This window comes from Rhipicephalus microplus, chromosome 3, assembly GCF_043290135.1.
Source record: "Rhipicephalus microplus isolate Deutch F79 chromosome 3, USDA_Rmic, whole genome shotgun sequence".
Taxonomy (NCBI): Eukaryota; Metazoa; Arthropoda; class Arachnida; order Ixodida; family Ixodidae; genus Rhipicephalus; species Rhipicephalus microplus.
Window position 1 is genome coordinate 134887205 of NC_134702.1, and position 15253 is coordinate 134902457.

Sequence of the window (15253 nt, forward strand, 5' to 3'; positions counted from 1 at the left end):
GCCGTCGTGCCGTTTTGATAAGGACAAAAGACATGAGAAAGATGCAACACTTTGATTCTCATCAAAGTGTGCGACTTTACCTATACGGTATAGTGATCGAGTGATACTTCTCACATAGGCACTTTGAATTGCGATCAGTTCCAATCCAGATTAGGCTCGATCAGGACCAGGTGCAGTTTTGATAAGGACAAAAGACATGAGAAAGATGCAACACTTTGGTTCTCATCAAAGTGTGCGACTTTACCTATACAGTATAGTGATCGAGTAATACTTCTCACATAGGCACTTTGAATTGCGATCAGTCGCAATCCAGATTAGGCTCGATAAGGACCAGGTGCTGCCGTAAGGTCCTATTTAATCACTGTCAGGCCCCTTCGAGATTGAGATGACTGCGATTTGACTGTCAGATTACGATTTGATTGACTCGGTCAAGATTAACATAGCAGCGACGACTGTGGGTCATGATCAAAGAATCCTATCAGAATCGGCTGTAATCGCGATCAAAAGTAACCGTGTGAATTCAGTATAAATAAGACGCTTCACATACCTTAACACAGATCTTAGCCGAAATCAATAAGAAAGAATGGCCATGGGCAGACCATGCAGTACGAAGGCAAGATAACTGGTGGTCATTATATAAGCCCATAACAGACTGGATTCCAAGAGAAGGCAAGTGTGTGAGGGGGAGGAGAGCAGTTAGGCAGGCGGATGAGATTAAGAGGTTTTTCAGCGATAATGTAGCTGTAGCAAGCAAAGGACCAGGTTAACTGGACAAAGGGTTGGGAGACCTCAGTCTTGCGGGGGGTGATGTCAGGCTGATGATAAACATTACCAAACATTATCAAGATTCATTTTTGAAAATATGCACAACTTGTGTACCTTTTTTTTGATGCTCTAATGTTGAGAAAGGAAGTGAAAATTATTCCAGTGAGCACGCCTTCCTCCTGTTGAGTGATATGGACGAGATACGTTTATAACAAAGCAATGGTTATAACGAAGTGCATCAGCTCCCCTTACAACATCATTATAACAAGGTTAAAACATACATAATCATCTGATGATTTATGAACACAGTATGAGTAAGAACAATTATTAGTGCATAGTACTGAGTAAAAAAAAGTGCGAGGCTGAATCCTGCATAACTTGTTAAACCCCTGCCCCTAAAACACTCGGCTAGTACTGGCGGGTGCCAGGATATGAAAACGCGGGACGCGCAGTTTTTTTTTTTTTTTTTGCATCTTGTCATGGATAGGCATCAGGTCGAAGACATTCCCCTGAGCTGCCTGCAGATATGTTACCTTGATTTAAACGAAACACATTTCTGTGGACCCCACTAGGATACCCCTCAGTTCATCAGCTCATTCCAATTTCTGAAGAAAATTATTTCATGCTTGATCACTTATTCAAAGCCACAATTTCCTAAATTTCATAATCAATTTGAAAATTTTGCAACTTAATGAATGCCCCTGCCATGAAACTGTCTCGCCAAATTTATTATAGGTTAGCTAGACACTCTAGTAATTAACAATTGAACCCATTAATTTTCCCTATCATTTGATTCCTCATATCAGAATCAGGGGGAAGATGGAAGCTTTGAGTGAAGAGCTGTTGTTAGATAAGAAACATTGTTAGAGGTTGTAACAAGACTTTGGTGATAGTTGTTCAATGACTTCTAACGATTGGACATTTGTGTTCAAGGGTTTAGCCAGAATTTTTTTGGGTGGGAGAGGATGGAGTTTCAGCATAATTTATGAATGACTATGCATGCACTGGTATGTGTGCATATATATATACACAAGCAAAATTGGTGAACTTCAACAGCGATTTCAACTCTCCCAACCCTTGCCTTAGCACGCCCCTGTCTCTGTTGCAGATATCAGACTTGGCTGAACATGCTGAGAGACACTACCCATGCATGCAATCTTAGATGATCTGGATAGACACACCTGAACGTTGCCCTCAGTGATTACAATCTCGCCAGTGTAGGCAAATTCCACAAGCTGCTGGAGTGCCGAGAAGGCGATGTCGTGAATCACCACCTCAGCCTGCGCCTTCTCACACATGTCACCTGGCAAGTGAGAAAAAAAAAGTCAATAAAAGCGAATTACAACAGTTCAGTGTACATTAGAAAAAACATTACAACCCAATTTTCATTATGAAAAGGTTCTGAATATCATGGAAAAAAAATAAAACAGTCAGATATTAAGAGAGGGCGTGACTAAGGGCACGACCAGTTTTCAGTGACAAAAGATATAATAGACGTATCCCACACAAGCTGCGATAGACAGGACAAGTAAAATAAGTATTTAGGTTATCTGAGGTTTCATTTAATTCAAGGACCCAAATACTGCCTAGAATTGTTTTTTTAGTGTGGAGTACAAGTGATTTAAAGGGACACTAACAAAAAAACATTTTTCTCTTATTAATAAAGCACTCTTTCACAACACCAAAAACAGTGGATTAGTCATAGGAAGATGCTTGGCAAGCGACGAAACAGCCAAAAAGATAAAGCTAGTGCTGACGTCCCCTTGAAGTCCTCGCATCAAACATTGCAATGACAAATTTTGATGGCAACTACTACTTGCAGTTTGACTTGCTGGAAAATTAAATACCGACATTGTCATTTTAGGGGGCTATAGACTTGACACTCCAACGTTTCAGAAAGTTCAGTTCAGCCAATTACGCGAAAATGCAAAAAATACACTTCGAAATCCATGACATCGAGCGTGGAGGTTTCAATGTGAAATTTAAGCATGGTAAACTGCCCTTGATTTCATCCTCTATTGATAAACTTTTGCGAGTGAATTTCATAACATGAAAGTTATCAGAGCACATTTAATCAATCTAAACAGTTTCTTTGTTACAATTTAGAGTCCATTTATTAACACAGTTGTAAAGAATAAGAAAGGCTGCGCTTCTGCTCTTGTAGCTTGTGTGGAATGATATTATGCATGTACAGGGGGGTTCATTGTTAAAAAAAACACTTCGGTGTGCACAATATCCGCATTTCGCTCTCTGGCAGAAGCATAGTGGCTTAGATTTGCATCAGACTACTTCGAGCTGACTGTTCTGACTACTTTTAATAAACCAGTGCCGTGCAGGAACAATTTTTCTACATCTACCAGCAGTTATCGGGCCTTCAATATGATAGGTGCTCACTAGAGTGTTCCCTTTGACACTGGACGGTACTGTACATAGACAAATTATTCCTAATAAGTATCTATGATTCTGCCATTCAAGAAAGCTTTTCAGACTTTCACCTGCATCATGACATCTTGCCCTCAATGCACTGAAACAGTAGCTCATGAAGTCATCACCTCCACCATAAACACTGCAGATAACATTTTCAACTGTCCTTTAAGAGCAAGTAACAGGAGCATAGTCTTTTAAAGGGCCCCTCACCAGGTCGCATAACAGATTTTAGTTAGATGCGGGAAGCTGTTGCGTGTCCAATGAAGAGTATTGTGCCACAAAAATTTCTTTCACCTGATTTGGTGTAGACATGAGCACGTAATGCGTACATCGTGTGTACAGTCGCGGCCACGTCTGTGTAGAGCCCTCGAGCAGCCGGTTTTTGCTCTGTGGGTCGAAACCTTGAGGCAGTTGCGGGCTCTGAAGTGGTGTATCAGGAGCATGCACGGCCTAGTTGTCAGGCTGACCACATCAGAGCCTGGTACTGCCCCAAGGTTTCGGCCCACAGAGCAAGAACTGGCTGTTCGCCTGCTCTACACAGACGTGGCAGCGGTTGTACACCAGGTCCCGTGTGCATGACGTGCCCAAACATGCTTGAGCACTCGAGCATGCGAGCAGCATTTTTATGTCGTGCCAGCGCTCTCTGTGATATACTGCCTGTTAAGGGCGATACCAGAGTAGCGGCATCGTAAGCCAGTGCCGCATGTACACTTAATTAGACACGGGAGAATAAATGAGCTTAATGAGCACTCAAATGTGCCAGAAAAAAACTTTCGTTGTCACGTCTGGCTTCTGCTCGACGTGCAAACTTCAAGAACACAAACGCATGAGAAACAGAGGTAGATTAGTCTTGTATCTTGCTGCAGTTTGCAGTACAAAAAAAGAAAATTCCTCACACATTTCGTCTGTGTGTCTTATAATATCTCTGAAGTTTCATTAATTTAATCAAGCAACAAATCACGTAAAACCATACATGCCACACGAAACATTTATCGCAGTGTCATGTGCTACTGTGAGTGACGTCAGAGCCCATGTAGGGAAGAGCCGTCTAAGCACTGACAACTACGTAAAACCATTCATTGTCATACGTCTCTATCCACACCTTCTTTAGGTGCACGCATGTGCGACAAAGAGGAAGCGGCATTCAGCTTGAACATCGACTCATTTTCACAACATGTAGCATTGCGAATTTCGGCAGACATAATTGCAGACGCCCAGAGTATGAGTTGCGCTCATCAGTTCAAAGGTCAGACCTGGTGAGGGACCCTTCAATCCTGGCATTGTAAACAAAGCAGTAATAGCAATGGAACTTCCAAGATTGTTGAATATGCAGTGCCCTCCTCTTCCTCAAAGATCAATGCCTGTCTACAAAGGCCCTCACTATGATGATGATGAAAACACCACAGCAAATTCGACATTGTTAGTGTTCAATCAATTTCCCCACAAAGGTCCAATAGCCTAAATTTTGTTCACTCTAAATATAATCACAACTGCAGATATTTTTTTTTATTTTTTCGGAACAGTAAACTGATGGAACTGGCCACACAGTACATTTGTTTTGTTGCCCACAAGAAAATGAAAAAATGTTCTTGCAATAGATTTGTGCTACTAAAAATCCTTTATAACAAATTTTTGGGGATAAACTTAATTTCGCTAACATGCCACATTGCTATAATTAGGTTTGAGTGTACAATAACTACAGGTGCATTTTTGGCCATACAAAATTGTCCAGCATTTCTGCCTGTGATGTAAAACATGAGCATAATTTTTTTTCAAGAAAAGTACATCTATAAATAATCCTGTTATCTTTTGTCAAGGGTTCCGAATCCATTATATAACTATTGAGTAACAATACAAGACTAGTACTGCACATGTTTTCACTGAAGATTTTCGCAATGTTAGTCTGGAGATAGCACCTCGCTTCCTTGCTTGGTATTGTTGACCTTGCACACTGTGTGCCTTTAATACATTTTGTACTCACTTTGTATTTGTTTATGTACTTTTACTAATGTCCTTCTACTGCAACCCACTTTCCCGTCTACTTCCATTTATCTTTACACTTAGCACTGCCATTATCTTATTCAATTAGTGGCTTTACACACTTTGTACCAGTACAACACTATTATTCATAAATAACTTTCAATAAACTTCCGTTGATGGTAAAGAAGTTGAAACCACTCATTTGCACTCAACTGTTGAACATGGCGTGGAAGTAGGGGCTGGAGGCGGCCAGCACAAGCCTGTGCGCCAACAGACTTTGGCCGCCGGCCACCAGGCGCACATCACACAGCTGGCCCTTGAGTTGCATGCAGTGCATGGCCTGGAAGGCCTCGCGCAGGTGCGCCTCGTGCACGTGCTGCCGTTCGTAGCTGCCGTCCCCACCGTTGCCAATGATGCTCAGCAGGCTGCCCCCACTGCCACAGTCGCTGCTGTCTCCCAGCGACCTGCACGCAGCAACACGGCCAGCAATGTAGCTGGGGGTTCGATGAAACCCTTGTTTGCTCAATAGCTGTACTACACTCAAACCTCGATACATTAAACCCGGATATAATGAAATATTGGTTATAACGAAGTCAGTGAATGATTGCCTTGCAATAGATACAGTGTTAGGAATATACCTTTATAATGAATTTTCAGATATAACAAACTTAGTTTCGTGTAACATGTAACTCTGTCATAATGAGGTCTGTGTGATATTATTTAGTGTTCTTAGGCATTCACCATCTCAATCTTCCTGCAAACACGATTATGTGTAGCTAAGGTGCTTCAATTATGCTGTGAGAACAGAAGGTTAGAAAAGAAACTAGCATATTTCAGCGAGGTGACTGAAGTGCTGTCATGACTACGATGTCTGAGCTGGTTTGCCCTATGAATATTGTTGTTGTAGCCTGAAAAATCTGACTCATACCCACGATGGGCATTGGTCACACAGTATTTTGTTTTGTCACCTACAATAAACTGGCTCACAGCCACTAAGTGCCACACGGTTAATTGCAATGAGTGGAAAGCAATAAATAATCCGATACTAAATGCTAGGCAACATTAAAAATGGAGACAAAACGTGACCTAAATGACAACAGAAAGAGGTAAAAGAGTTCAAAAAGCCATAGGTAAGAGGTTTTAAAAAGAAAAAAATGTTTAGTTTATAATATTTACGGTTTATAACAGTTGTCTATAAAGTAAATATGTCCCTGCTGAAGCAACCTCAGACTCTGCCCACTACAGTGCCAATGATGCAGGAACCTCGTCCCTGATGTTATACACTGTACACATACACCGTAGATTTGCAAAGCATGAAAGCGCTATTACAAAATGTTTGCTCTCGCAACATTTTCCAATGCAGGGTGTGTTACGGACCCCCAACTGTGCATCTGTTAATGTGCCAGCCTACCTTTCATGCTACACTTTCTTATTTCCATGCCTGTCATGCAACACTGCACTCGTAACATCCCGTGCTGCACGACTGGATCGGGTTGCACAACAGCAGCCGACTGCGAGTCGGGAATCGTTACGTTCCGAGCACACAAGCAATAGGCATGCACGTCAGATTCAGAGTGCTAACTGCGATGGTACCATGTGCAACACAATGAGGACCCGATTCGTTGTCGCAATTAATTTTGCTCCTCTCATGTGTGCTGCGATGGCTTCCAAAAAGGGAGCGTTGTGCACCACTGCACGGAATGAGTTTCTTTGGGAAACGGTGGAGACAAAAGTGTATAAGAAGCCTCAATAAGTGTAAGAAAAGTTCTTCCCAGGAGGAAAAAAAAATGGAAAAAGCTAATCACCCTGGAAATTACCACTGTGGGGCTACTTTCATCCTCCCAGTTGTCGTGGTTTACTAACTTTCAGGATTATTTCTTTTGCAAGTACCTATTATCTAAGTGATATTTTCATTATTTCTCTATATAACTTACACTTACGGCTTCACCTCTTTTTTTTTGTCCTGACGTACGCTTAAGAATATCATACCGCATAGTGTGTCCTGTCATTCTGCCCTCCCGTCTTTAATGTATGTATATACCTGGAGAATAAAATGCTTAAGCAAATCTAGTCTGACCCTGATGTACAGAAAATTTAAAACGCCAAGTCTTGTGTGAAATAGGTCTTTTCTGACAGCTTGCAAATGGTCTCCAGTGGGAAGATAATGTCTTATTTATTATAAAGGGCCACTTATTGAAAACGGGCAAGGTTTCACACATGTGCCCCGAAGTCAAAGTGCCCAATAAAGTTGGTTCAAGCCTCCATTCACACTTGTGTAATACAGGGAATCTTTCACTTGTGTCAGAGTCCCATGAATGCCGGAGCAAACCAGGTCTGATAAATACCTCGGTCATATTTCATTACAGTGGCCTACAAACACAAGTGATCGTTGAACTCTTCTAAAATATACAAAAACGATAGCATGTGCAATGCTGGCTTTGTTCAAGAGTGAAGCGAACATGTTAAAGATTCCCTGTGTTGATTTCCTGAACCTTTTAATCCCTGCAGCTGTCATAACATTGCTGAAGCAGTTGAGAACTGAACCATAAGCATGATATCAACGGCTGAATGCAATGTTTGTCACATTATAGGTGTTTCAAGTGTCCCAAAGCTTGCGCAGTGGGCGATCAGTCAATGCCAATGCAGGGAGGCATGTGCCTTTTTCTTTTTGTTTTCCCTATCGAATGTGAACGGAGAGTACAGACCTGACATTTCTCATCCAGTCAACACACACGTGCGTGTTTGTGCCATTTTTGCTTGTGAAAATTTACCCATGACCTGCAGGCAAAAACATGCATGCTATATATATATATAGTATATGTGTCATAACGTCTCATAACGACTATTTTGGAGCTGGAGGTGCGAATAATGATGTGCAATGTATAAATTGCGTAAATGTGTAAAAACAAAATGGCAATTAACACATACCCGCAAAGTGTTATGTGTGCTTGCACCATAAAAAGTTGCACTGAGAATGTGTGGGTGGTGCTTACGTGCTACCAACTGCATTTAATTACACTAATTCATGCTTGAAAAATATAATGAAACAAAAAGTGTACTTCGAAATTTATACTGACATGGAACCCATCAAACTTTTTAAATGTTAGTGAGGCAGCCTGAAGTATTATATAGGGTGTCATATTATGAGAAATTTTAGTACAGTGGTTTGATATGCCAAGTACCGCTGCAACATAGAATATGTTGTTGACGTTGTTTCTTGGTACACAAAACAAAGAATAAAAAAACACTTTGGGGGAGTCATACCTAAATGCAGACTTCTGTCCTCATTTTTCTTCACGGGATATATGCTCAAGAATAATTCTAAATGTTCAACACAGCCTCCAGCTTTAGAAACTTGTACTGGCTTTACCAAATTATAAGATTTTCGTGTACTTAACATTACATATTATGTGTAAAGAAAAATCAAGGCGGTATAAAGAAAATCTGACAAGACATTGTGTGGGCTATACATCTTGCTTTACAAAAAGTGCCATAGGTAATTGAGTAAAAGAATTCTGGCCTTCTTGAATAGTGTGTTTGTCTGGTACATAAAATTATGATGGAGACTTAAAAAAATTGAGGTAGCTCACTCAATCAAAAATTTTCTTTGTGGACCGTTCATGTACCGCATTTTCCATCATAAAAGAAGCACATGGCAACCGAGTAAGAAACACTGTTGCATACCTGTGTCCTTGGTCTGAGTCTTTGAGACTGCCTGGCACTCGATCCCTGGGCAGCTGGGATCCGCGCAGCATCCTCGGTTCGCCTCCGTTGCCTTCGGGCATGCCGGGCGGTGTCAGGCGCATTCCTATGCGAAGACCAAATTGCCAGAGGGAGCAGCCCGCTAGGGCCATGTCCGCGCGATGCACAGGTGCTCGAGCGGCGCTGTTTATGCCGCCGGCCGTGATCGGATACTCGGGCTCATATTGTTTCAGCTCGGTCGCTAGTGCAATCCGATAAGGGGGCAGCGATCAAATAGCGCAAGTTCCGCGGTGGTTTCACCGCTCGCATCACGTACTACTCTACATATACCTGTATCGCTTTCGCGCGCACCTATCAATGCACATGCGGCGTAGCAGATGAAGCACGCAGCGCGCACGGGTCTCGGCCGCGCGTTGCATTTGGCTGCGCGCTGATGCCGGAGGACTGGACGTCAAAGAGGCAAGGGGAAAGAAAAAAAAAACAGGGGGGGGGGGGGGGGGCAACAACGCTGCGGGCAATGACCAACTGCAAAGTAGCTTCCGATATATCAGCGCGCTCGCTTATTCTGCTCGCGCAGCACAGATATGGTGCACATGGTCGCGCTTTCGTTTTCAGACGCTGCGAAAATGTGGTTCATTCGCCTACACTGAAGGGCACTCGTACGCGCGCGTGCATAGCGCACGGACTACCAGTGCACGCTCCGAACGTAAACCCCACAGGCCGCACCGCTCAGTTTTTTTTTTTTTTTTTTTTTTTCAGACACCCGCATTTTGGGGTTCCGCCCTCATACCCAGCGTGCATTCGCCGCGATGCGCGGTCATCGGGTGGCGGCGGTTCAATGAACCCCACGCGCACGCGACAAATGGCCGGCCGCATGCAACGCGTGCGTATTCCCATTCAAACTCGAAGCGCGCGCGTACTGCGGCAAAAGTGAACGTGCAGGCGAGAAAGATGTGCTCACCACGGTGTGTGCAGCAGCCGCCGGCCTCGCACGGGGCACCGGGATATGCGCCGGACTACTCGGTTACCCCAACAACCCGCTGGGGCGTCGTCCTGGCTGCGGAAGCACTTGTGCTCGGCGAGGCGCGGGTTCAAAGTCCGGCGGCGGTAGACGACGTTGGCAACACCTGTTTCGATGGAGGGGGCCCCCTCCCTTTCGCAGACACCGCCCAGCGCCGGCGAATCGATCGCGGAGCTGAGCGCGCGGCGCTGCCGTTCACGCAAATGAGTTCGCTTGCGAGGCGCAGCGGCTGCGTCTGTCAAACGCTGTTGCTGAGCGCTGCACGCCACTTTGTGGCAAGGAATGTTACTCCTCCGCCGCCCTTTGCGACCGTCGCCGGCGCAAGTTCATTGCACCGACAATCACATTACAGACCCGTACTCCAGACTTTCAAGCGCGTCGTACACCTGACACCGTGCTCACTTGGTTCCACTGCCGAGCGGCCGGCGCACCGCTCCGCACGCCAACTCAAGCGGCACGCATCCGGCGCGCGCTCGCGTAGACAGGAATACGTAGTAGTGGCAGTACAATGCGTTGCGTTGTACGAAGGACGGATGGCTCCGTTTATTGCCGCTAGCCTTTCGCTGTTTTTTCCTTCCGCCACGCTTCGCCTGCTTCCGACAGCAATCAAGGGGATCGAGCCTGCGGAGGGATGGCGCAATTTATGATCCGTCGCGCTGTCGTGTCGTTTTATTTCGCTTTTGTTTCCCTCGGCCTCTGTCTGCGTGCCCATCAACGCAGGAAAGTGGTGTCCTTCAATAACTTCACGTCACACCACCGCAGTAACGTCGTAAAAGGGGACATTACGGGAGACGCAGAGAAAGAGATTAAGGCTTTATGCATATTCTAGCGGTTTTGTAATAAATACATCAACCATGACTGCATTAGGTAAAGAAGGGACTGTGGTCACAGTTCTAGCAATCCCCATCCTTTGGATGCTCGCTGGACGATCCACCACTGAATCACAGAACACCTACCAGGTAGGCTCCACTACCCCCCCACCACGACTTCGTCAACCTCGTCTATCATATTACAGATAGACCAGTTGACGAGGATGGATGGATAGATGGATGGATGGATATGGCTGTACCCTTTAGATCGGGTGGTGGCTAGCGCCACTAAGCCGTACTACTTAATGAACCCAAAATTATATTTATTTATTTTTTTCTTAAAAAGTGAGTTTGAGGATTCGTACTTTGCAGTGAAGAGTTTAATTTTCACTCATGCCTTGACTTTAGCCACCAATCAGATAACCTCTTTCTAGTTAAGTCTACTTGCTTAAAGTCTATTTTGCACTCACGGTCCCTAAACCCCAGTGCTTTGAAAAAGAAAAACTCTGCGCCATCATCCTGAACTATAGGGTGAAGCCCTTAACAGAACATTATCAAGTGTTTGGCAGTTTCTTCTTCCTCTCCACACGCACTGCATACTGTGTCTACCCCTTCGCATTTGGCCCGATATGTCTTGGTTCGCAGTACTCCCGTCCTGGCCTCAAACAGTAGAGAACTACCCCGAGTACCCCGAGATCCTTTCCTTGGCGATTTCCTGCTTAAAATTTCGATAGATCACTAGTGCGGACTTCTTAATCATGCCCATTTTCCACATGTCAGTCTCCGTTTCCTTCACTTTCTTCTTAACCGATAGTTCTTTTTGGTTTGGCCACCTGCTGTTTTCTAAGTATTTACCAGTCAACTTCCTGGTTCGCTTCCTCCATTTTGTATTGACATTCTTCATGTACAAATAGCTGAAAACCTTCCTAGCCCAACGCTCCTCCTTCATTTCTCTCAATCGCTTCTCAAATTTTTTCTTGCTATAGCTTCCCTGCCCTCAAATGATGTCCATCCCATATCACCTTGTACTCCCTGATTTGGTGTATTCCCGTGAGCTCCTAAAGCAAGCCTACCTATTCCACGTTGCTTATTTTCTAATCTTGCTTGACCTTCTGATCTCATGCACAAGACCGCATTGCCGAACGTCAGCCCAGGAACCATGACCTCTTTCCATATTCCTCTCACAACATCATACCTATTGTAATTCCACAGTGCCCTATTTTTCATCACTGCTGCATTCCTGTTACCTTTAGTCGTCACGTATATTTTGTGTTCCCTCAGGTACTCGGTCCCGTTGCTTATCCATACGCCCAGATATTTGTATTTATCTGTTATCTCTAGCGTGACCTCCTGTATCCTAAGCTCACTACCTTCGTTGTCATTGAAAATCATGACTGCTGATTTTTCCTTACTGAATCTAAAATCTAACCTATCTCCCTCATTACCGCAGATGTCCACCAATCTCTGCAAATCTTTCTTGTTGTTGGCCATTAGCACTATATCATCTGCGTAAATTAATGCTGGTAGTGCCTGATCAATAAGTTTTCCTTGTTTGACTAAAGAGAGGTTGGAGCCCAGCCCACTTCCCTCTAATTTTGCTTCTAATCCTTGTAGGTACATCATGAATAATAAGGGTGGCACCCCTGCCTAAGCCCCCGTTTTACCTCTGCAGGCTTGGATACCTGTTTTTCGCACTTTATAACTACCTTGTTACCTTTATAGATACCCTTTAAAAGATTAGTGACTACATGTTCCACGCCTAGTGTGTCCAGTATTCCCCACAATTCCTCTTGAACCACGCTATAGTACGCTCCCTTGATATCCAAGAATGCTCGCCACATGGGCCTGTGTTCCTTTTCTGCTATTTCGATGCACTGCGTCAGTGAGAACAGATTGTCTTCCAACCTCCTGTGTTTCCGAAACCCATTCTGCAGTTCCCCCAGCACCCCCTCATCTTCTATCCATGTCTGCAGTCTTTCCTTTATAATCTGCATCGCCAGCCTGTAGACCACTGATGTCACTGTTATAGGACGGTAGTTGTTTATGTCAGCTTTGTCCCCCTTTCCTTTATAGATCATGCTCATCCTGCTAAGTTTCCATCCATCGGGAACTTCACCATCGATTATTATTCTGCTCACTGCCTCTCTCAACGTCTGGTTAGACTTCGGACCTAATGTCTTTATCAGCCTAATTGGAATGCCATCTGGGCCTGTTGATTGGATTGGATTGGATAAACTTTTATTTGGTCCTCCAAAACACAGATCACTGTGTTGCGGGCAGCTCCCACGTGGGGACTAAGATGCCAAGCTCCTCAGCCGCCTCGCGGGCTTGGTGGACAGCCCAGAGCTGATCTGCCAAGGATGAGCTGCGGATTGCCGCCTCCCATCTGGCAGAGGTGATGTGCGATAAATGAGCGAATTTGGTGCACTGCCAGAGCATGTGTTCTAATGAAGCTATTTCCCCACAATGTGGACAAAGATTACTTGGATATAGGTCAGGGTACATGATGTGTAACATTTTCGAAGTAGGGTACATCCGCGTTTGCAAAAGCCTTAATGTAAGTGCTTGGGGCCGGGTTAGATTTTTGTGAGGTGGAGGAAAAATCCTTCTAGACAGGTAGAAATGTTTAGTGAGCTCGTTATATGTTGTAAGAATTTCCCGGTTATCCCCTTCACCGCTAGAACGCATCCCCGGGGAGGCGCGGTTGGAGAGTTCTCGCGCCGCCTCGTGTGCTGCTTCGTTGAGATTGGGAGGGGAATCGTTGATTTGTCCAAGGTGAGCTGGGAACCAACTCAGAAGATGATGTGTTATGTTCTTGCCTTGCAGTATTTTTAGCGTTTGTTCACAGACCGTCCCCTTGGCGAACGCCCGTAGTGCTGCCATGGAATCACTGTAGACCACTTCAATGTTATCCATCTTGAGTGCTAAGGCGATGGCCACTTGTTCCGCAATGATTGGGTCTTTCGTCCTGACCGTCGCTGAGTTGACGACATGGCCAGCCCCATCGACTACCACTGCCACAAACGCTTTCCCATTGGCGTAGGAAGCCGCGTCAACAAATACGACCCCTCGTTCCTCGTTTGAGACTTGACGAAGTATAGTCCTGGCCCTCGCTACTCTTCTTCCGACGTTGTGTTCTGGATGCACGTTTCTCGGTTGGGCCTGTTGATGTACTACTAGGAACCCTTTTCTCAGCCCTTTCCCACTCTCGTTGTGGAAATGGAGCCATTGCACCACTTGATTCGTCCTTGTCTGTTGTGGTGCATAAAGTACTTCTTTGTTGAAATTTTTCTGTCACCCTTGTTCTTATATATTCAATAGCTTCGTCCCCTTCTAGCCAAGCACCTTGGGCTGTAGTTATAAAACTCTGCTCTAGGCTCGTCTCATTTCTTAGGGAGTTTAGATGGTTCCAAAATTTCGCAGCTGCCTTTCTATCTTTTTTATGTACTTCTGCCAGCCACTGAGCTCCCTTTCTTCTGATCGTTTCATTGATCAGAAGGGATGCAGCCCTTCTACAGCTTAGAAAGGTTTCCCATTTTCTTTCAACATCATCTGTCGATTCACCCCGCTGCTTAGCATGTCTGTGTTCCCTAGAGGCTTCCTGACGTTTTGCTATGGCTCTCTTAACTTCCTCATCCCACCAACTTTTGGGTTTGTGTCTTCTTTTCCGGGGTGACTTGTTACGCGACTTAGCAAGCTCTAGCTCAAAGAGTCTAATAAGATTTGTGTATGTCCACACTGTCTTATTATCCTCCGTGATTACTTTCTCAATTTGTTTAGTGGCTATTTCAATTTGCCTTTCTGAATAAAAATTTTCCTGTAGTTGCTCATCTTGTCTCCTTCCCACTTTCACTGCTCTTCCAAAACTTAGCTTGATACGTTTGTGATCACTATCCAGACTTCTGGAGCCACCTTCATCTATGTGCATTCCCCTCAGCTTATCATACATCCTATGTGACATCAGTGCATAATCTATCGTCGACTGCAGCCTTCCTACCTCCTATGTTATTTGCCCTTCACACTTCTCGGTACTGTTGCGAATGATCAAATCAAGCCTTTCACACATATCCATGATCATTTTGCCTGTCGGGTCGGTATACCCATCTATATCTTCTATGTGTGCATTCATGTCTCCTAGTTTAATTATCTCGCACTCTCTTCCTAACTCCTGAATGTCCTTTGATATACACTCTACCATTGCCTGGTTTTCCTCTCTGGCCTTTACTCCCGTCCACAAGTACATGAAACCAAGGAGTGTCATTTACCTGCCACTTTCCCTTTTAGCCATAAATTTTCCTTGCACTCCTGCTTGACCCTTTGCCAGTCTGTACTTTTATAAATGAATGCCCCAATACCACCCCACTTTCTGCTGCCTTCTGTTCTATTACAATATTCCCACGCGTAGTCCGGATTGTTCGGAGGTTGTTCCATGTCCCTGAGATGTGTTTCTACAAAACCGTATACTGTCGGTCTCTCTTCCCTTAGCTGTTCTTCTATCTCTTCCCACTTCAGCCTGTTCCTACCACCCTGAATGTTAATATACCCTATG

At 44.5% G+C, this 15253-nt stretch overlaps 1 protein-coding gene across 3 annotated transcripts in view; it reads right to left on the reverse strand.

Annotated features, from left to right (window-relative positions):
- Positions 1-10886, reverse strand: part of LOC119171525 (kelch-like protein 17) — a 50823-nt gene extending 39937 nt beyond the window's left edge. The window contains exons 1-4 of one of the 3 annotated variants that reach the window (XM_075890265.1): positions 9836-10886; positions 8857-8980; positions 5386-5636; positions 1947-2068 (exon numbers count right to left, since the gene is read on the reverse strand). In XM_075890265.1, the coding sequence (XP_075746380.1) occupies positions 1947-2068; positions 5386-5636; positions 8857-8978 (495 nt within the window). In that variant the 5' untranslated portion in view covers positions 8979-8980; positions 9836-10886. The other 2 variants (XM_075890266.1, XM_075890264.1) reach the window with 2 other exon arrangements.
- Between the last annotated feature and the right edge of the window lie 4367 nt (positions 10887-15253).